This window comes from Misgurnus anguillicaudatus, chromosome 25 (assembly GCF_027580225.2).
Source record: "Misgurnus anguillicaudatus chromosome 25, ASM2758022v2, whole genome shotgun sequence".
Lineage (NCBI taxonomy): Eukaryota > Metazoa > Chordata > Actinopteri > Cypriniformes > Cobitidae > Misgurnus > Misgurnus anguillicaudatus.
The window spans coordinates 20,913,095-20,933,037 of record NC_073361.2 but is presented as its reverse complement, the minus strand read 5'-3'; the positions used below and the strand labels follow the sequence as shown (position 1 = coordinate 20,933,037).

At 36.1% G+C, this 19,943-nt stretch overlaps 5 protein-coding genes across 9 annotated transcripts; 3 read left to right on the top strand and 2 right to left on the bottom strand.

Moving 5' to 3' along the window:
* Positions 1-484: 484 nt before the first annotated feature.
* Positions 485-6,087, bottom strand: ropn1l (rhophilin associated tail protein 1-like). 3 transcript variants are annotated; one of them, XM_055182711.2, is made up of 6 exons: positions 5,946-6,087; positions 4,949-5,081; positions 4,695-4,818; positions 4,303-4,464; positions 2,546-2,721; positions 485-656 (listed from the first exon to the last, which is right to left on the bottom strand). In XM_055182711.2, exons 2-6 carry the CDS (start codon positions 5,077-5,079, stop codon positions 593-595), a joined length of 657 nt encoding a protein of 218 aa, XP_055038686.2. In that variant the 5' UTR covers positions 5,080-5,081; positions 5,946-6,087; the 3' UTR covers positions 485-592. The 3 variants fall into 3 exon arrangements, with proteins under 3 accessions (XP_055038686.2, XP_055038684.2, XP_055038685.2); XM_055182709.2 differs by having other exon boundaries at positions 5,916-6,055; XM_055182710.2 differs by lacking the exon at positions 5,946-6,087 and adding an exon at positions 5,276-5,486.
* Positions 5,492-9,649, top strand: apoob (apolipoprotein O, b). Of its 2 annotated transcripts, none has more exons than XM_073863739.1 (8): positions 5,492-5,685; positions 7,527-7,631; positions 7,718-7,837; positions 8,021-8,186; positions 8,267-8,362; positions 8,481-8,572; positions 9,020-9,109; positions 9,226-9,649. In XM_073863739.1, exons 1-4 carry the CDS (start codon positions 5,626-5,628, stop codon positions 8,129-8,131), a joined length of 396 nt encoding a protein of 131 aa, XP_073719840.1. In that variant the 5' UTR covers positions 5,492-5,625; the 3' UTR covers positions 8,132-8,186; positions 8,267-8,362; positions 8,481-8,572; positions 9,020-9,109; positions 9,226-9,649. The 2 variants fall into 2 exon arrangements, with proteins under 2 accessions (XP_073719840.1, XP_055038683.2); XM_055182708.2 differs by lacking the exon at positions 5,492-5,685 and adding an exon at positions 6,940-7,061.
* On the top strand, positions 5,729-6,904 carry LOC141348948 (arylamine N-acetyltransferase, pineal gland isozyme NAT-3-like). Its single transcript, XM_073863738.1, has one exon. It carries the CDS (start codon positions 5,818-5,820, stop codon positions 6,667-6,669), a length of 852 nt encoding a protein of 283 aa, XP_073719839.1. The 5' UTR covers positions 5,729-5,817; the 3' UTR covers positions 6,670-6,904.
* A 355-nt stretch (positions 9,650-10,004) lies between the features above and the next one.
* sat1b (spermidine/spermine N1-acetyltransferase 1b) lies at positions 10,005-11,670 on the bottom strand. The gene is made up of 6 exons (XM_055182713.2): positions 11,422-11,670; positions 11,034-11,085; positions 10,878-10,961; positions 10,648-10,749; positions 10,527-10,567; positions 10,005-10,336 (listed from the first exon to the last, which is right to left on the bottom strand). Exons 1-6 carry the CDS (start codon positions 11,485-11,487, stop codon positions 10,166-10,168), a joined length of 516 nt encoding a protein of 171 aa, XP_055038688.1. The 5' UTR covers positions 11,488-11,670; the 3' UTR covers positions 10,005-10,165.
* Positions 11,671-11,870: 200 nt separating this feature from the next.
* On the top strand, positions 11,871-19,922 carry LOC129426436 (acyl-coenzyme A thioesterase 9, mitochondrial). Of its 2 annotated transcripts, XM_073863737.1 has the most exons (16): positions 11,871-12,404; positions 12,596-12,690; positions 14,036-14,056; positions 14,595-14,640; positions 14,809-14,979; positions 15,510-15,547; positions 15,652-15,735; positions 16,776-16,879; positions 16,952-17,025; positions 17,115-17,182; positions 17,335-17,446; positions 17,530-17,620; positions 17,790-17,875; positions 17,964-18,051; positions 18,142-18,292; positions 18,382-19,922. In XM_073863737.1, exons 1-16 carry the CDS (start codon positions 12,388-12,390, stop codon positions 18,441-18,443), a joined length of 1,308 nt encoding a protein of 435 aa, XP_073719838.1. In that variant the 5' UTR covers positions 11,871-12,387; the 3' UTR covers positions 18,444-19,922. The 2 variants fall into 2 exon arrangements, with proteins under 2 accessions (XP_073719838.1, XP_055038678.1); XM_055182703.2 differs by lacking the exon at positions 14,036-14,056 and having other exon boundaries at positions 12,596-12,684.
* Positions 19,923-19,943: the final 21 nt, after the last annotated feature.

Here is a 19,943-nt window from a genome sequence, read left to right as displayed (position 1 = left end):
TATAAAGATAAGATTACAAAAACGGTCAATCATTTAACTATTTAATAACATAGTTTACAAGTGAAATGATTAAAAAAATAGGGGGTTTGTGAGGGTGGGGTACCCACATGTGAATCCAAAATAACCCATTCTTCTAAAAATGAATTAATCAAATGAGGCACTGTTGTAAATTGGTAAGCCAGAAAGCACTGCTTCTTCAAAATAAAAAATAAAATGGACAAGGACAATAATGCGGTTATTATTGTCCAGTTCTTGTCATATACAGTATAGGCTACAGTTTTTTTTTTTTGTAATACATCAGGGGAATAATAGAAGCAATACACGTGGCCTCACAGAAAGAAGCACAAGAAAACCCCTGTAGAAAGGAAGTGTGTCACAATCGAAATTGAAAGCTCATCACACAGATCATTCTCAAGGAAGCATGCAAATACACGTGTCCTACTTGTAGCTGTCTTTCACTTTTGGTACGCCATTCCAGACAAGCTTCATTTGAGGATTTATTAGGTTTTAATCAGAATATACAGGATAGGACACATTAGGCATCAACAAGAAAGTTATGTCAGCATACTGTATGAGATCCATTTGTCAGGGACTAGTTAGTCTTGTTACAGATGTCTATAAAATCTGAAGGTAGCACCATTCCTCCTTGTTGTTTTCTAAAAGCAAGAAAAGTCAATTAATTGGCATGAACGTTCCTTTTGAAAGTCCATATACTGTATGTGTGCCTGTGCGTTTATGTGTTCTTTCTTTGCGAGTTCACATTGTGTTGATGTTGGGTTGACAGTAAGTGGAAAACACACAGACTTGTAAAGTACCTAAAAGTCTTATCAATTTTCCTGCTCAGTTTTTACCATACAGTTACTGAAATTGAATTTAAAGGAGACCATAGAGACAATAAAATGTAATTAACAAATTATGGACATTTTGTCTATTTTGTTATGTGGTTTGTAACAGGAAGTAAAGTCTGTGAGAAAAAGAAAAGTGCTGTTTCTACATCTAAAATGATGTTACTTTGAACACAGGTGCTGTAAGTATACTGTGGCGTAAACAGGAAAAGCCAGCCTGATCTCACAGGAATTCATATCTATTTTACGAGTTGGCTAATTTGTATAAAGTAAATCGTTCAAAACACATGATTATGATAAAAAAACACAATAACCCCTAAACCCAACGTCACAGGGGAAAAGCAAATCATGTAAAAATGTAGTCGTGCAAAGTAATACGATTGCTAAATACGTACATATTACCATGACATTGCATTGGAAAAGAACAGAGCGTGTGTCAACAGTCCTAGATTAAAGCTTTATTTTAGCAAAGTCAATAATGATGACGTTGTTGGCTCCAGCATTTTGTTATTTAACAACCTACTTAACCTTGTGACATTATTATGCTTTATTTCATGAAATATGTGCCTTCTGAATTAGTTTCAAGTAGTTTTGTAATTTCACAGGTGTACATTGTAATAACAAGACATGAAAGAACCACAGCAATTAATTTTAGTCTCTTTATCTCTCTTCATACTAAAAGACAAACAGTAATAAACCCTGAAACAACTTAGTTTTTTCCGTCTGCCTTCATTATTGTTTTAGCACTTGCAGTAATTGATCAGCTTGATCATACCATTTTGTTTTTCATTAGGCATGTAAAATATAAACCATTATGATGATATGATTACAGGTTTACATTAAATTATGCTATGACTTATTTCATTTCTTACTGTGTTAGCATCAACATCCTTATATCTATGCTTTAGGGGCACATTTATCAGTTACACATAATTGTATACTATACTCTCAGTATTAAAGGTACAAAAGCTGTTACTGTGGCATTAACCTTCTTAATATTAAGTACATCAAAGGTACATATTGGTACCAAATGCATACATATCTGGACCCAAATGGGACCTTTTTACAGGGTACCATCTAAGTGATCGCTTTTGTACCTTTGTTTCTGAGAATGTATGTGCACTTACAGTACTACCAGTGTAACTAACCACATGTACTTACTGTGGGTTAGGGTTATGTTCAGAGCTATGTTCAGGACTGTTAAATTAATTTTTATTTATAATTCAGTACTGCCCATTAAAACCCCAAAGGTTGGCTAAGTATTATTTTTAGGCACATTTGGGATATTCCATTCGAGCTTTTTGCACAAATGCTATTAAATACTACGATTACGCTTCACTTCCGGTTTCTGTTTGTTTAATGGTCTGACTAGTTGCTGAAACTGAACTATTAAACAAATACCTCATCGAAAAAACAAATGTTTCAGTTTCCTATGTAATCTATGTGTTGTTTATTTTGCTTACTTTTGTTATATAAATAAACTACTTTTAAAGTACTTTGTTGTTATTTATTCTTAGCGGAGTTTACCGGAAGTTACGTGTTGACCACGAAAGCCGCTTGTTTATGTTGTTACTGCTGAAACCGTCTAGTTTATAGTACAGTAATTATAATTGCATATAACAACTAAATTATATGGTATGTTCATATTTAGATATAAAATAAATTTATAAATGAATGTATATGTGTGTGTGTACACTCACGCATGCTCCTGTAGACTGAACAAGAAACTTTCTATCTGTTCTTCAGGAATTTCTCCATCCAGATGGGCCAGGTATGTGTACAAACTCTCAAATGTGTTGAATGGAATCTGAGCTTCTGCAGTCTCAGGGTCCTCTGTCAGTATATCGCATGCATGTTTCAAAGCACTCGTGATGGTCTGTGGGAACAGCAGTACACAAGGTCCTAAAAGGTTATTTACATTAGTTGACCAAAATGTTCTTTGGGATTTTTAAGTATCTTTATGGAACCATGCAGCTAAAATAAATAATCTATGGCATTTTGTAGCAGATTTATTTTGAGTTGAGTGTAGTGTGGGTTTTCTTTCACAGCTTACACTTTCTCCAGACCATTTAGATTCACACGAATTATGATTATCACACTATCTTTCTGTTTCATTAGTCCTTGTTCAAATTTCAAAAGATAAAATGATGAAAACACATCAAATGCAATGCTGCCACCAAGAGTCAGTCAGTGGAATTTTCTCTGCCTACTTGAAAAATAAGGGTAGCAACACACAACATCAGGGATACCCAAACTCTGATGCCCTGCTGAGTTTAGCTCCAACATGCCTCAGCACACCTGCCTGGATGTTTCTAGTGTGCTTAGAAAGACCCTAATTAGCTGCTTCAGGTGTGTTTGAGTAGGGTTGGAGATAAACTCTGCACAATATCTTTAAAGGTGCCAAAGAATGCAACTGTACAAAGAATTGTTCTTTGATATTTACATAGAAGGTATGTAACTTTATTCAAGTCCATTTACAACCCTAGGATTTGTTTTGTTTAATGTTGGGTGTGTACATCTTGACTGTGATGTCACAGTCAGTGTTATGTTGAGATTGGCCTGTTTTCCAGCGGTCTTTTGCGTGCACAAGGTTTACATAAAAATTAGGAAACAAATGCATTTGAGGCTCACGATATGTCATTACCATGTATAGAGCTCTTATTATTCATCTATGCCTAGGAAAATACAGTTATTTATTCTATTGCACCTTTAAAGGAACATGCGCACATTTTGGGAATTTAGCTTATTTAAACTAGCCCGCTAGTTTAGCTTAGCACAAAGACTGGAAGTGATTGGCTCCAGTTAGCATACTGCTTCCAATAAGTGACAAAAAATTAACTAATAATTTTTCTATTTATGTGTTGTGATTTGTATAGTCACACCGTGTACAAATAACAAGGTCATATGAGACACAGCCATCTTTTAACAGTAGACATACTGGGTATATATACTATATTCTCAGAAAGCGAAGCACTGCTACTTGGGCGGAGTGATTTGACAACTCTGACCGAACTCTCTGCTCCTCACCAGGGGGCTTCTCGGGTGCTGCGAGCGGGTCACTCTGCCCAGGTAGCAGTGCTTCGCCTTCTGAGAATATAGTTTCCAGTATGTCTACTGTTAAAAGATGGCTGTGTCTAACATGACCTTGTTATTTGTACACGGATTTGTACACGGTGTGACTACACAAATCACAACTCATAAATAGGAAAATGTTCGCGTTATTTTGTCACATATTGGGAGCAGTATGCTAGCTGGAGCCATTCACTTCCAGTCTTTGTGCTAAGCTAAGCTAGCGGGGGCTGCGTCAGACAGAGTTACAGCATGCACGGAGATGAGAAAGGTATGTATAGACTTATCTAACTCTAGGGGATACGGCGAATAAGCTAAATTCCCAAAATGTGTGCATGTTCCTTTAATGTAGTGTTTCATTTAGCACTGGACAATGATGGCTACTCACCCCACCCAAAGCGCTGCATCCCAAAGCAAAAAAATGCATCCAATTGATATTTTCACTGAAATTACCCAGGGCAAGGATCGTGTCAAGCTGTTCAACAGGTAAGCACAGGCCTTTCCACTTTATAAGAAGCTCCTCTTTTGTAATGATTTCTTTGGATGCCAACTACAACAATGAGAAATGTCATCAAAAACTCTTACAGTACAGCAGATGCAAATGCCTATGTGACTTTTTTATTTCTGGTCAAACGATCACTGATGTAATCACATAATGTTGGCTTAGAAAAATTATCAAATCCTTTTACTCGAGTATGTCAACTAACGTGTTTTAGTGTCAAAATGACCGCCAGGACAGGTCACATGATGTATTCATCAATGCACTGCAGTGGATCATACCTGTTGATGAAGTGTCTTCAGAAGATTTGGCGTAAGCCCTGTGTCTGTTTTCTGTGTTGCCACAGGCATTTCCAGTCTCTGCTTAACTGGGAGAGCCTCACCTTTTGACATAGCTGAGAAATAGCTGAACAAGAAAGAGTTTAATTGTTGCTATTGTTATATTGTATTATATATAAGGCATGCATTTGTGGGCAAGATGGTATACTTGTAGAGAAAGTAGCTGTCAAATGAATGAAAAATAGTAGCACACTTACTCAGCTGCCCACTGCAGAACATCATGTGGCTGTGTCCTAATAGCAGCTTTAGTGAACTGCTTTAAAATATTAGGCAGATCAGGAGGGATGTTGATCTGCTGGGCACAGTACATTGTTTCAGGAGGAGGCATCACTTTGGTTAAACGACAACAAGGATGCGTAATCACAAAAAGCAAGAAGAAACAAAGATGGTGTTAGTTTAGGCAGTCAAAATGCAATTCAGTAAATCTATTACGGGTAGGCTTCATTATTTCTTTACACAGCACTGCAAGCTTGTACTCAACGTCAACTAAAAAGCACACACAATAAGCATATAACATGACTTACCACTTTAAAGTTATTTTATATTTCAGTAGTATGATTTAATATATTATTTAATATTAAAAAAACGTTCTAGGCACTAATTTCATTTGTTATCTATCGAGAAAAAGGCGACTTGCATGTTTTTCATAGCAACGGAGTGTTGGTAGATACTGCCTAGAAAGCAGAGAGATCTTCGAAATCTGATTGGCCGACGCCAAAACAGGGGGCGTTGCCTAAGGGCTGGGTTTACGGAAGCAATTGCAGAAGCTAGATAAGTTATTATTAATCAACTAATTTATGATGCACGTTTACTATTTTTTCACTACATACATGCTTAAAACCAGCTTAAACTTTGCCGTTAAGATAAAATTATTATGAATGACGTCATGATGAGAAAGGATCGTAAACGCGACCCTTGTACTTCCAAGTACGAAGTTACAAGACTGGGAAAGCGAAACTTGTCCTTGAAAGGTTGCAATTTCCGCAATTTCTTTTCGTTTTAAGGGCTCACTACTTGTCTTAAGATTTAGATTATTTGTATTAGAAGCTTCTTGGTAAAACCAACGATGGATGTTCAAAAGTATTTGGCACGCATCGGCTGTTCGGGTCCATGCCCTCCGACGTTGGACACGTTGCGGTACGTTCACCTCAATCACGTACTTACAGTTCCCTTTGAAAACCTCACTATTCATACCGGTGGCCGAGTCAGTCTTGAACTGCCACTTCTTTACGAAAAAATCGTATCCATGCGCCGTGGAGGATTCTGCTTTGAGAACAATGGACTCTTTTCTTGGCTGCTATCTCAGTTGGGCTTTGACGTGACCATTTTGTCCGCACAGGTGAGGAATCGCTTCACAGGTGTTTATGGACCTCCCTTTGACCATTTCCTCATGATGGTAAAGCTGGATGGGCACAGATGGCTCTGTGATGTGGGGTTCGGTTCAGGTTTCCAGCTCCCCCTGTCTCTCGAGACAGATAGTGCCCAGGTGCAGAGCCATGGAGTGTATCGTCTTAGATCTCAGGGAAATTTTATTTTCATGGAAATGAACTCTGACACTGAGCCAACAACAGTGAGTGCAGAAAACTGTTGGACGGAATTGTACAAATTCACGCTGGAGCCCCGTGAAAGAGATGATTTCAAAGCCATGTGTGACTACCATCAGACGTCTGCTAGTTCACTTTTCTTCTGCAAGTCTCTCTGTTCACTCATTCTGCCCACTGGAAGAATCACAATCATTGGCCGCAAATTGATCGTCACCAGCCTGCCCACAAAGGACAAACAACACACTACGAGAACCACAGAAAATCTTTCAGATGAAGAAATCACCGAGATATTAAGAGAGAAGTTTGGAATTGTTCTTCAGTCTCCGCTGACTCCAAAAGATGTTGAGATCGTGCCACCACCACCTATTTACTAACTGCTATATATGTCTGTGATTCATAACAAGTTGGGATTTCAATGGATGAATAACAAAAGGAGACATTTAAATCTGAAATACCTGACTTATAAAATTATTTGGACTCTAGTCCTCATAAATTTCATTATAATCATATTTGGTAGTTTTATGCAGATTAAACTATTAAATTGGTTGTTAATTTTATACCGCATTTGTGGTTTTATGTTAAGGCAAAATTAATAAATATATTTTAAAACCCAGTGTGTTATTTTAATAATATTAAGTATATTATTTGTAATATGGTTCATATCGTATAAGAAACGCGTTTCGAATTAGAAGACGTTTGTCCTCTTAGTGTTGCCGTAACAGTGCAGCTCTCTAGAAACATGTCAAATCTTGGAAAAATAGGAAAGGTGAGTTTATCCGTTTTAAATACCAGATCAGCATTTTGTGACAGCACTACAGCTACAGAAATTATTAAAATAAATATGCAGTGCAATGAAGCGGATATTATACATTAAATGAATTATATTTGGGATGCTGCAGCTTAGCGCACTATGGAGCAGTGATCACGTTACGCTAACGTTAACTGTAATAGCTTTCGGTTTTACAACATTTACATTTTTAACTGCGTTTAATACACACGTAGTGTGATCCAAATATTAATGGATTCTGTGATGTTGCCATTTTGTCTGTGCTTGCTTGGAATTACTAATTACTAGCATCATAAACAATATCATAATTTCCCTTACCTAAGCAGGACTTTTATACTATTTTTCTTTTAAACATGAGTATAAGCATATTCATATTTAAATGTAATTTTCTCAGTTTATGACTTTAGTTAGCTCTGTGTTTTTTCTGTCTCATTCTGTTCTCAGTTGGTGCTGCCTGTGGCAGTGCCTGTAACCCTTGGTCTGGTGTCAGCTACAGTTTATGCTGAAAGCGAGGCCAAACAAAATACCACCACCCTGATGACTGATGAGGTACTTCCTGTACTGGACAGTTGTGTTGGAGGGTAGCATGAGGTACATTGGCTTGACAGGCTTTTGCAATATCTCTTTTTATCCAGCTGTCACTCTATACCACACCTGAGTCTAAGATGAGGTATGAGGAGCCTGAGGTTGGCCATATTGAGGAGGGTGTGGCATCCCTGAGGAAAACTACAAAGCCCTATGTGTCGTGGTGTCGGGTATAGTCACTTTTTTTGGCTGCTAGAATTGTTTAGTGATGTCATTCAAAAAGTAAAGTCAGCTTGACTCATGTTTGTACAGAAATTGTAGGGATGTATTTTAAAAATGTTCACAACATAAATCAGATAAACACACAAAAAATTAGCCCATAATGTTTGGTTTGTCATAATCTCACCCTCTAGGAAAAGACACAATATGCTGTGAACAAAGTACAGGCAAGTTATTTTGTTCACATAACTAAAAGGAATTTTAATCAGATACATTTCCTAAATTTGTCTCTCTTTCAATCGTAGTCTTACTACAAGACTGTTGAGCCTGGTGTAAATACGTCACAAAAGATTGTAAATGGTAAGGAGACAAACACATACGTGTATTTTTGTACTAGTAGTTTTCTTGTGGTTATATGAACAACTATCTCTTGTTCTCAGATATATATGAGTTTTTGAACGACCCTCCATCAAAGTTCTACCCCAGTGTAGGCGTTGTGGGTTTCTCTGGAATTCTGGGACTGTATCTAGCAAAAGGTATGGTTTTTGATCATATAATAAATATCTGGAATCGACTGATTATACAAATATCTCAATGTAACATCTGTTCTGTGTTGTAATGTTGTTTTTAAAAATTATGGTTTGTTCTCAATAGGTAGCACAGTAAGAAGGCTGATCTTCCCTACAGGTCTGATGGCGCTGAGTGCTTCCATGTTTTACCCACAACATGCTGCCTCTATTGCCAGGGCAAGTTTACGGTTCTTTATGGTCGGATAGATAGAACCTAAATCTTGGGAGGCCTTTCATGACAGACAGATTTGATTTTTTAATATACACCTAGTTCACAGAACTGTACCCAGTGTATTAATAACAGTTTCCCAGAGGAAATTCAGCCTGTGAATTGTGTGTTCAGATAGTCAGTTTTCCTTCCTCTTTTCTTCCTGTGTGGCCACCCATAAGTGTAAAACTCCAAAGTGGAGTGATATTTTGAGAATTTTTCCAAAAACTTCAGTCAATTAGATGTTTTAAGAGACTACTCCCTGTGTTAGAAAACTTTAAACTATATAAACAGTAATGCAGCTTCACCTGTTAATGTTATAGAAATTATTCAAATAAGAACCAGTTTACAGATAATGGGGAATTTATTGCAATGACTGTTTATTCAATTTGTGTGTTTTTATTTGTTGTAAATAGTTTACTAAAGACTACATACAAACCTGGGGTTCAGAAGGGCGAGTTGCTTTGGAGGAACTGCTGGGAAGGAAGTCTTCATCAAAGGATAAGGTAAATAATCTATCAGTCATAGTTTTTTTGTAATTTCTTTCTTTCTCACTCCTGAGATACAGTTAAAGTGAAACCTGAATATTTTTGTTTTTAACCCTACCATTCATTCTGTACAGGTTGTGAAGTCACCGAAAACAGAGAACCAAAAATCAAGTTGAGACCATTCAGTAAGTGTTACAAGGAAATGCTTTGTACCTGGATTCAGTTCTCTTGTCAATGCACTTATCTGTTCAATGACATTTCTTACAGCATTGTGCTAAGCATCTCTACCGTTAATTTATTTTTGACATGTTTGTCACTTTAATATCTATTTAGGTTGTACCATGTGTTCTGTGTACATTTACTTACAGTATTAAATGTTGTATATGATACTCATTGCAATAATAATGACTTGGACCAACCCGAAAAGATCTTACTTGGCATTATGTGAAATTGTAGCGTAAAATGAAATCATTGGTCTCACAGATGGCTTTGGTTTCATTTCAAGAGTTTTTCTAGAGATTTCCAATACTGGCAAACAAAGATCAAATTTCAAACTTACGTAAGTGTTTATATTTATTACAAGCTTTAGGATTATATAGCACTGATAAGAGTCTTTCCTGTGTAACATGAACTTGGTTTAGTTTTGGACATGAACAAAGGGCATTCTGCAAAGTAAAGCACCCTCCAGGACACATATACTACATGCGTGTTTACAGTAAAGCGCCGATCATATGGTTAACTTTAGTAAGTAATGAAACCAGTCTCTTCCTCTCATGACTTTCAGGTATAAACTGGGAGGAGGGGCTGATGTGTTTTTTTTTTTTACTTTTTTAATATATCAAAAATGAATACAAGTGACTACTTAATAAAGCATATAAATGAGAAGAATTAAATAAAACAGGAATAACAAAAGTATCAATATTTGCCTTTTAATAATAATCAAATAAAAATAGTGGTTACTTCTTATTTAAAGGATTAATGCCCACAGACTACAATATTTAGGTTATTAAAATATATTTCAACTGAGAATGGGTGTCACAAGTCCCTCCTAGATCACTGGATCATCAGGCCAGCTCACTCTTCAGCAGACATTTTCAAGAGATTCTCCTTATCAATCCTGAAAAGTCGCCAGCCCTCCTGCAGCGAGAGGTCAGAAGCCCCGCGTCGCTTGTAAAAGTCGATGGATGCCTTGTTCGATTCAGCCACAATGAAATGCATGCAGCTGCATCGATTCTTCACAGCTGTCTATAAGGAAAAACACACCCGTTTACACATTTAATGCAAAGCACTGTACAGCTGTAGACGTTGCTGGAGATGTATTTAAAAAAAATACAAACTAGTGTTTATGTGGTGTACACAATGTTGACACAGCCTGATGATGCATAGATTTGTGTCTGTAATTAGAGCTGTAATAATGCATAACGTTGCAACTTACATCACTGAGGGTTTTCAGGATTTCAGACCCAATTCCGAAACCTATGTAAAGTATGAAACTAGTCAAGGAAAACCTACTGTTTGTTATATAAGAGATATCTTGATGGCACACAAGCTCATACCTCTGTACTCATTCATCACATAAAAATCTTCAAGGTATAGCAGCTTGCCAATCCAAGGGTCGTATGTGAAGTAGTACATGGCAAATCCAATCACAGAATAACCTGCAAGTGAAAACTAATAATTCCTTACAGAATTTACTACTTTAAACATTACAGTACTGATTGAATGTGCTGTTTAAAAGCATGCAAGGATTTAACAAAAGTTACCTTTATATATATATAAAATTTACCTTCGACTTTCTTATGCTCAGCTGGCACCTCTGCAACCACGCAGTGGTAGAACGGGTGGTCTCCAAAACCGTCCTCGAGCAGCTCTAAACATAAATCCACGTTATTGTAAAGTGTCTAATAAATTAACAGAAATCACATTGGACGTGTCAACTCACCTTTCTCTGTTAGTATGACTTGATCTTCCATTTCTTCATACTTAGCAAGTTCCTACAGGACAAAAAGTTAAGAAAAGATGCTACTGAACGATGACCACTGACTTGATAAAATGGAGTAAGTTCTGGGTGGGCCCATGGGTTGTTTTCATGCGTGCTAACAGTCATCAGTGTTATGTTTGAGTACTTTATCGGTGTGTTTCTTTAAGTTATTAAACAATAAATACATAGCATAATATGTGTAATCATTTTTAGTACAATTATTGTGGGCAGCATCCAAAACTTTAAGACACGTTGGTAATTTTTGAAATGTTTTAACAGCATCATCTGACACTCGCAGGGATGCACATATATATTTGCATTTGAGGCAGGCAGTTCAACAAGTGTATACCTTTATGAGTCGCAATATGTCAGGCACGTCTTTAGGCTCCGCTTTACGCAAATTAAACTTGGCCATTTTCTTCTCTTACTCTTTTTCCCTTTTCTCACAAGTCCTCTATATGTGAAGTGAAGCAAAAGGAGTTTCTTCATTCGCGTCCCAGAATATTACCCTCCGCTGTCAGGCTGGGATTCTTCTATAACAGACTCGCATGCAGCAACTAAACCGGCTGTTTTCACTTGGCTCTACTAAATGTCCTTTGTTTATCAACTCGGTGATATACTGACCGCTGGGGGTGGGGTTTATTTACCATAATAACAGGTTTCTTAGATTTCTGACCAATAGTGTGTTTCGGTTTGTGCCACGTCATGACGCTACCGTTATTGTGTGGGAGTACCAAGTCATACTGGCTTAAAAACGGTAGATGTCGCTTTTTGTGATATTATGTTACATTATAATGAAATTCATCCATAATAATAGAGAGATTGTGCAGCTTAAAGTCAGACAGCTTTTCATACATGGAACAACAAACTTAACTTTAAAGACTATGAACTATAAAGATATTTTTAATTTGGTAATTATATTGGGAGATGCGGAAAAGATATAAAACGTTTTACTTCATTTCCTGTTGCTCCAAGGGTTAAGGAGACAGAAATGTACTTTTAAATTTAGCCTCTTTTTGATATTTTCTATGCGAGTTTTAAATCCAAAATAAAAGAAATAACAAATTATCATGTTTTTGCCTGTTTCACAATGAGCAATAAAAAATTACGGTAGAGCTTGGACCGCGGTGGTAAGACTCTTTGCGCATGCGCGTTTATAACAGTTAGTACGGTAACTGGCCTACGTCTCAGGAAGTGAATTCAGAGATTCTGCAAGGGAGAGAGCTGTCAACTGCTACATCTGACTCTCTGTTTTGTTGTTTAAGTAAAGAAAATCCTTGTTGTTGTTGTCCAAATTGATCATCAAAGTAATAGGATGATGTTTTCTCCGCGGTGAGTGTTACCTTTGTTTTTCTCCTCACAGCACGTGTGTCATAAGCCATTCAACAACAGCTAACTCACTTTGGCATTTACACAGTTTACGAAGTTTCTTAATATTGTACGTGTCTTTACTGCTTTTTGTGATGTATAACTTTATCTATCTGACCTCATGCCCTATTGTCAATTTTCTCCTTTCTTTATAGGGTCCTGAAATCTGCATCGTCCTTGATGTGCAGGGGGTTTTCAATGGGTCAGATGTCCAGACAAGGGAAGGCTCCTGACATGTCTGAAGGAAATAAATCCATAACCAACCAATAACACGTTAATGCTCAGAGCCACTGTCAGTTTGCTTGCGTCCTTATTTATTTTGACATACAGTACTGTGCAAAAGTCATCATTTTAGTGTATCACAAAAAATATATACCTTTTAGTGAAGTCCTGCAACAGACTCGCACAGACCCCTGATCCCATAATTATTGAGTCAGTCTGGGATTGCCTGTAGAGACAGAAGTTGTTCATCCATAAAAAAATTCTCACCTTAACATCTGTGCAAAGGCGAATTGATACGGTTTTAAAATCAGAAGTTGCTCACAAAGTACTCACCAAACAGAATGAAATACTTTTTGCCTATAATACTTGCACCTTACTGTATATGTTGTAAATGAAGCTTGCACTTTTTGTGCAGAAACAGTTATGCATTATATATCATTACCATTGTTTTGTCTCAAGATGAACACACTAGTATTGTTTTTTGTAAGATATTTTTGTCAATACTACTTGAATGTCCTAAAATAATTAGGATTAATCTAAACCCTGTCCGGGAAATTGCCCCATGAAACGCTAGTAGTGATATATGGCTTAAATCAAGTAATTTACCTTAAAGTGATGAATTTATTTACTTAAGGGAAATTCATGCTTTTTTGTTAAGTGAAATGCATTGTAATGAAACATTGTAATTAGTGCAATTGCAATTAATTGCATACAAAATAAAAGTGCATTTTTGCATAATATATGTGTCTCTGCTGTGTGTAATAATTATGTATATTTAAACACAGACACAAACATGTATACATTTCAGAACATTTTTATTTATATATCCATTTTTGTTGTTTTTTGTTGACATTTTACAAAATACATTAATTTATCATACATTCTGTGCGATTAAACATCAGAAAAATAAGGCTACTAACCAACAGTATTATTGTATAATTTAATATGTTTTGTTTAATTCAAATTGTAAGTTTTGGGATGTTTTATGTCATAAATTTTCTTTGGGTGGGGCATGAAGGGATGCACCATACACAAGGGGGGCCACACGCAGAAAAAGTTTGAGAACCACTAATATCGAAAATATATACAAATATAAATAAATAAATATATATACACATGTAAATGTTTCTTAAATACATACATGAATGTTTGTGTATTTATATATATACTCAATAATAACACACAGCACACACTCATATCTTATGCAAAAAAAAAAATATATATTTTGTATGCGATAAATCGCGATTACTCTTTGCCCAGCGTTAACTGTAATCCTTGTAATAATTTGAAAAATGCAGAAATTTTGAATTAAGGACATAGTAATCTGTGACGGTGCCAAGTCATGACCCAAACTTATGTCTCCACAGGAAATACACATTTGCTTGTGAGCAATGGTAAATTGAAGAAAATTATTTTTTTCTGTCTAGTTTTCTTTTCAGTTCTGTCTGGATCCTCATATTACCTCTTGATGGTTATTTTTAGACTCTACATATGGCTTCACACAGTGTTTCCCTACCCTGTTCCTAGAGGCACTACAACATGACACATTTTCCAACTCTTTCTATTCAAACACACCCAGATCCACTCATCAGCTCATTATTAGAGACTCCAGGATGGAAAAAAAGATGTGGGAGACATCCAAAACTGTTGGTGTGCCTACAGTAACAGGGTCGGGAAGCGCACACTATCCTGCTGTTATCATATCATATTTGTGCATGTAGCTCATCTGTTGTTTTTAAATACCTTTACTCTTTGTCCAGCCTATTCCTGCAGTCTGCTATTCATTTTTGTTCATAGCCATTCCTGCTTATTTTAACTGTGTCTCCATATAATTCCTTGCTAAGCTTCTCTAAGCAACACCACTGTCCTATGCATATGTGGTGTCTCAGTATATGTTGTCAAGCTTAATTTTGCTCCTCCATATTTTTACAGTTCGCAACAGGCTGAGGGAGATTGTTGGAGCATCCACCAACTGGAAGTATGTTACTGTAAACGTTTTATTTGTCATAAATTTGTCCATAGCACTCCTTACCTAATGTTACTTTTATACTATAGTGTTTTTGCAGAATAGATAATTTAGTGATAATGTTTGATTTTGCATAACTTTGGTACTTTCAATACAGTTATGTATTTTCTAACCGTACAGAGATCATCAGCAAGCATTGGCTGAGCGTGCATCACTAAGTCAGTATCTTGCTCAGAGTCAGGAGGAGCTTCCCGCAAAGACAATGAAGGACAGTGAAATTGAGGCTCACCTCCCTCTAGGTACCCGGCCTGAATTAAGAGAGAAGTACCTCAACTTTCACAACAGTGTCAGGTGCTGGACTTTTCATTTGCATTGTTATTATATAGTCCTTACAGGGTTCCCACGGGCCCTTGAAATCCTTGAAAGTTTTTGAAAATATACATACACAGATACAGGTCATTAAAAGTGCTTGAATCTATTTTATGCAAGATGGGATAGGAGGCGCTGCGTCTCCCTTGCCATACCTCCTGGGTCCCTGTAACGCCTTCTTTGGCGCTAAGCCTCACCATTGGTTGAATTTGATATACACATTCGAGTTCCCTCGAAAGGGAACTGTAACAATGTATCTTTGAAGGTAACATAATGTAACCTTGCTCTCACTTGAAATGTGTCCCCACATTTAGTCCTTGAATTTGAGAGTATTGAACCTGGAAAGTCCTTGAAAGGTCCTTAAATTTGAAATTAACTAAGGTGTGGGAACCCTGTCCTTATTACCTGTCCGTTACCAAGTGTGTGCCATTTTGATACATCAAAACTACGTTTTCTAGTCTGTGCATTATGATCCCCTTAGCTCATCTTTTATGCTGATGGATTTTTCATAGGTTTGGCCGGATTCTGGAAGACTTGGATAGTTTAGCAGGTACTAAATGCAATAACTAATGAGGAGTTGCTGTAAACATATTAACAAAGAGTATGTGTATCTCCCTTATTTAAGCTTGTTATTAATTTTTTTTGTCTCTTTAGTGCTAATTTGTTACTCACACACATGGGATAAAGAGCTGAAGAAGTCACCACTGTCTATTGTCACCGCCCTAGTGGACAAGATTGGTATTTCTTTATAACACTTTTTTACTCCTCACTTTATAATTACTACTAGGGTGATTCTCACGAAAACTTGGTTTTAAAAATGTCAAGGATGAAAATGTAAAAATTGCTTAAATTTACTTTTTTTCCCACCAGACATTGAAAAACAAAGTCTGGAGTAAATGGGAACATTAATTTAAAAACTTTTACTTATGATTTAACACTTTTTGTAACATAATTTTAAAAATTAGTCCTAAAAAATCTCATAACCGCAACAGTCAGAAAACATCAACACTGACATATTTTCAAAATGACATGACAAGCCTGAAAGAACATAATTTGGAGATTCTGCACATGCATTTAAAATCAAAGTATTATGTTTCTATTAATTAAATTAACATTTAATAAGCATCTGTTGCGGTAATGATAATCAAAATTTCGTGTAAGCATCTCTGACAAGACAATATTTCAAATTAACTGTAAAAAAATGATCTTACCTGGTAGCCATCTTGAAGTAACTGGTCCATGTGCTTGGTCACTCAAAATCAAACTTTATTAAAATTCTGTATGTGTGCTTAAACTGTTCTCAAAAAGTGTTGCGGAGGATGAGAACATCAGGCATGGACACATCATTTGCCTAATTTTTCTTCATTATTATTATACATGAATATTCAGTAAATATTTTTTCTGTCATCTAAAGTAGTCTAGCAAAACATCAATTTATTTTTTTCTTAATATTTTTGTGTTAATTTGATTAAATTACAACATAACGCATGTTCAAACACAGCCGGACACATTGCGGTAATGAGAATTTCAGCAGAAAATGAGATAAAATTTACAATTATAAATTCTTATGTTGAAATCACACATAGTGCAAGGTAGAACACAGTATTGTGTTAATTCTGATGCTTTTTAATGTTACTATATTACACATTTTAAAGCTAAAATCATTAGTGCCGTGGTGTTTCAATGGTTTCGTGAGAATCACCCACTAATCCTCAATTTTTTTTGGATAGAAGCATTAATTTTAGTGAAGACTCCTTCATTATTTTATAATTTTGCAGATATGAGAAAACACATCATCTACCCAGACTGTGACATCAAGTTTAAAGGTCACGTGACATGGGTTGGCAAAACCTCAATAGAAGCTAAAATGCGCATGTCTCAGGTATTATTTCTCGGTCTTTTAATAAAACATTGCTTTGTGATGTCTTTAAGCTAAAATGACCTATTTTACAAGTACCACGATGGAGCATACAGCGATGTATTAGATGCCACGTTTGTAATGGTTGCCAGAGATCCAGAAAATAAAAGGTATCTCTGAGTGTTGATAAGTACTGTATATCCATAGTTCATGTGTTAAATCTGTTAGCTGATGCATAGGTTTTCGATTGTTTGTCCAGGGCAGCTTTCATCAACCCTCTTAAACCAGAGGGGCCAGAGGAAGAGGCCATTTTTCAACAGGGGGAGAGTAAGCATGCGTTTGGATGTATAAATTAGATAATTGCCTCTTCTATTACAACCAGTTATAGTCTTTTAAATATATATTACAGTTATTTGTGACTAATCTGTTTGATCATCATGATATCATGTTCCTAAATACAATACATTTTTACCAATAAGTTAACAAGGCGAGGCGGGTGGAGCTGAGCACAGCCTCGCTTCTTAAAGTGGCTCCCACAGCTGAGGAGCGAACCCTCGTTCACGACCTCTTCCTTAACACTTTGGACACCAGGTAAGAATTATGAACCTAAACTGGTATACTTTTCGTAATTTCTTTACTTTTATAGCCTTTTAATATTCATTCTCTTCACGCAGAACTGTGAGTTTTCGGAGTCGAATTTTACCGCCCAATTCTGTATGGATGGAAGATGCCAAAATGAAAGGATTGGAGATTTGCCATCCACAGGTGAGGATTGACAATTAATAAATCCATAAAGAAATAAAACATTAATTATCTACTTTAAAAGTAGTTTAGTCTCTCATGATTCACATTTGCAATGTCTATTCTCAGCCACAATTAGCTTTTGCATAATGTTATTATGATTTATGACAGAACCTTTTTTTGCATCATACAGGAAAGAAACATTTTTAATCGGATATTTGGAGGTTTTCTGATGAGAAAAGCTTATGAACTAGGTTGGGCCAATGCCTGTGCATTTGCGTAAGATTTCTGATATTTATGATTTATCTTCTATTGAATATTCCCTGTGCAGAAGTCATAATTTTTCACATGCACTTCTATCTTTCAGTGGCTGCAGACCATCCCTGGTTGCTGTAGATGACATTGTTTTTCGGAAACCAGTGGAAATAGGTTCCTTGCTATTGCTTTCCTCTCAGGTTAATAACTTTGGCTTACTAAGCACTTTAAACATTGGCACTAACACTATATTCAGACGGAGGTACAGTAATTATGGTCATGTGCTTTAGGTTTGTTACACAGAAGGGACGCACATTCAAGTCAGGGTTCACACAGAGGTACTCGACCCTTTGACCCGGCAACACAGCACCACCAACGTGTTTCACTTCACTTTACGTGTTGAGAAGGACGTCCCAGCTGTTGTACCACAGAGCTATGGAGGTCAGAAATTTAATTTATAGACATTTTACTATTGTTATATAAAATTAGGATGTTTGAAATCTTAACTCCAAACATTTGGTTATCTGTAGAGTCTATGCTTTACCTGGATGGAAAGAGGCACTTTGATGAGACCGTAAAGAACCAAAGCTAAGCATTCTGGGATGTATGTTCCTGCCAAAGCAACTGCTATTACTATAGTTTTGAGTGTATGCATCATATATGAGGTTAATGTTTTATTTGAACAGTTTGTTAGTTTTATTTTCATATAGTGGTTTACCGATATTATGTTGTTGTTTGGCCAATGGCGATACCGATTTTGAGAATGCAATGTTGCTAATTGGGAGATGTGAGGCTGATATAACACCTTATCTTTTCAAGTATTTAAAAAAAAAATTTACAAGACATATGTGCTGTTTGAATAAGACTTTACTGTGTAACACAACAGAACATGTTTAAAAATGAAATCAGACTTTGTTTTTACATCTTTTTATTATCAAGCGATTGAAAAGATTTGTCAGCCAATGCCAAGAATTGCAAAAACAATCCAAATATCGACCTATATATCGGTAATATATCTGTGTATCACTATTTTCATAATATGTTACATTGCCTTCTACAGTTATATATTTTACTATGCACCTACCCGTTTTATTGCAATTTTACAGTTTACAGTGGGAGAGACACTTTAGGAGAAGAGTGTTGTTTGTTAAAGGTGCAGTGTGTAATTTTTAAAAGGATCTCTTGGCAGAAATGCAAAATAATATACAAAAGTATATTATCAGTGGTGTATAAAGACCTTTTTATAATAAACCGTTATGTGTTTATTACCTTAGAATGAGATGATTTTATCTACATACACAGAGGGTCCCCTTACGTGGAAGTCTACTAAGTTGTCTCGGTCGATATTTTTTCTGGTGGCAGCTACCGTAGCTTCTCTATGCATTTCAAAAATGAGGGGTGAGCAGTGGACTGAGCCGTTGGTTGCAATTCACAACCTCACCTCTAGATGCCGCTAAAATTTACACACTGCACCTTTAATGTATAGGATAGGGATTTTTTCCCTACATGTCGTGAGTAGTGATACTTCAATACATTTTATAAGTATTATTATAAATATTATAAGTTTATCATTAAAAAAAAATGATTTTCTGCTTTATTGAGTAGGGACTTTATAGATATCAGGAGAAATTTATGCTGCAGTTAAGTCTGTATATGATTAAGAATGACAAATTTGCAAACATTTTACTACATTTTAGTCCAAAGCTCTTTTAATTAGCCTCATTACAGTTGTGTTACTGACAAACCGAGGTCATGTCGTTTTCCATTTCCTTCATGTAAGTTTGAAAATGATGACTTGAAGTCTTAAAATGAACTGTATGAGGTTAACATAACGAATGTCCAGATTGATATGATCTGTGCCTGTTTCCGTTTCTTCACTACCTGTGCCAGAATAACAAAAACCTGACCAATGAATTCATGTCTTTTAAATGTTTTTTGTGCACCAAATTTATTTATCAGCTTAAATTTAAATATATGTACTTTTGTAATACTTTGTCTTTGCAGTTATATGTTGTTTAATTCTTGGTCATTACATACAGTACACCAAAAATAAATTTGTTTATCCACATAACCATTGGCTGGCAAAACATTA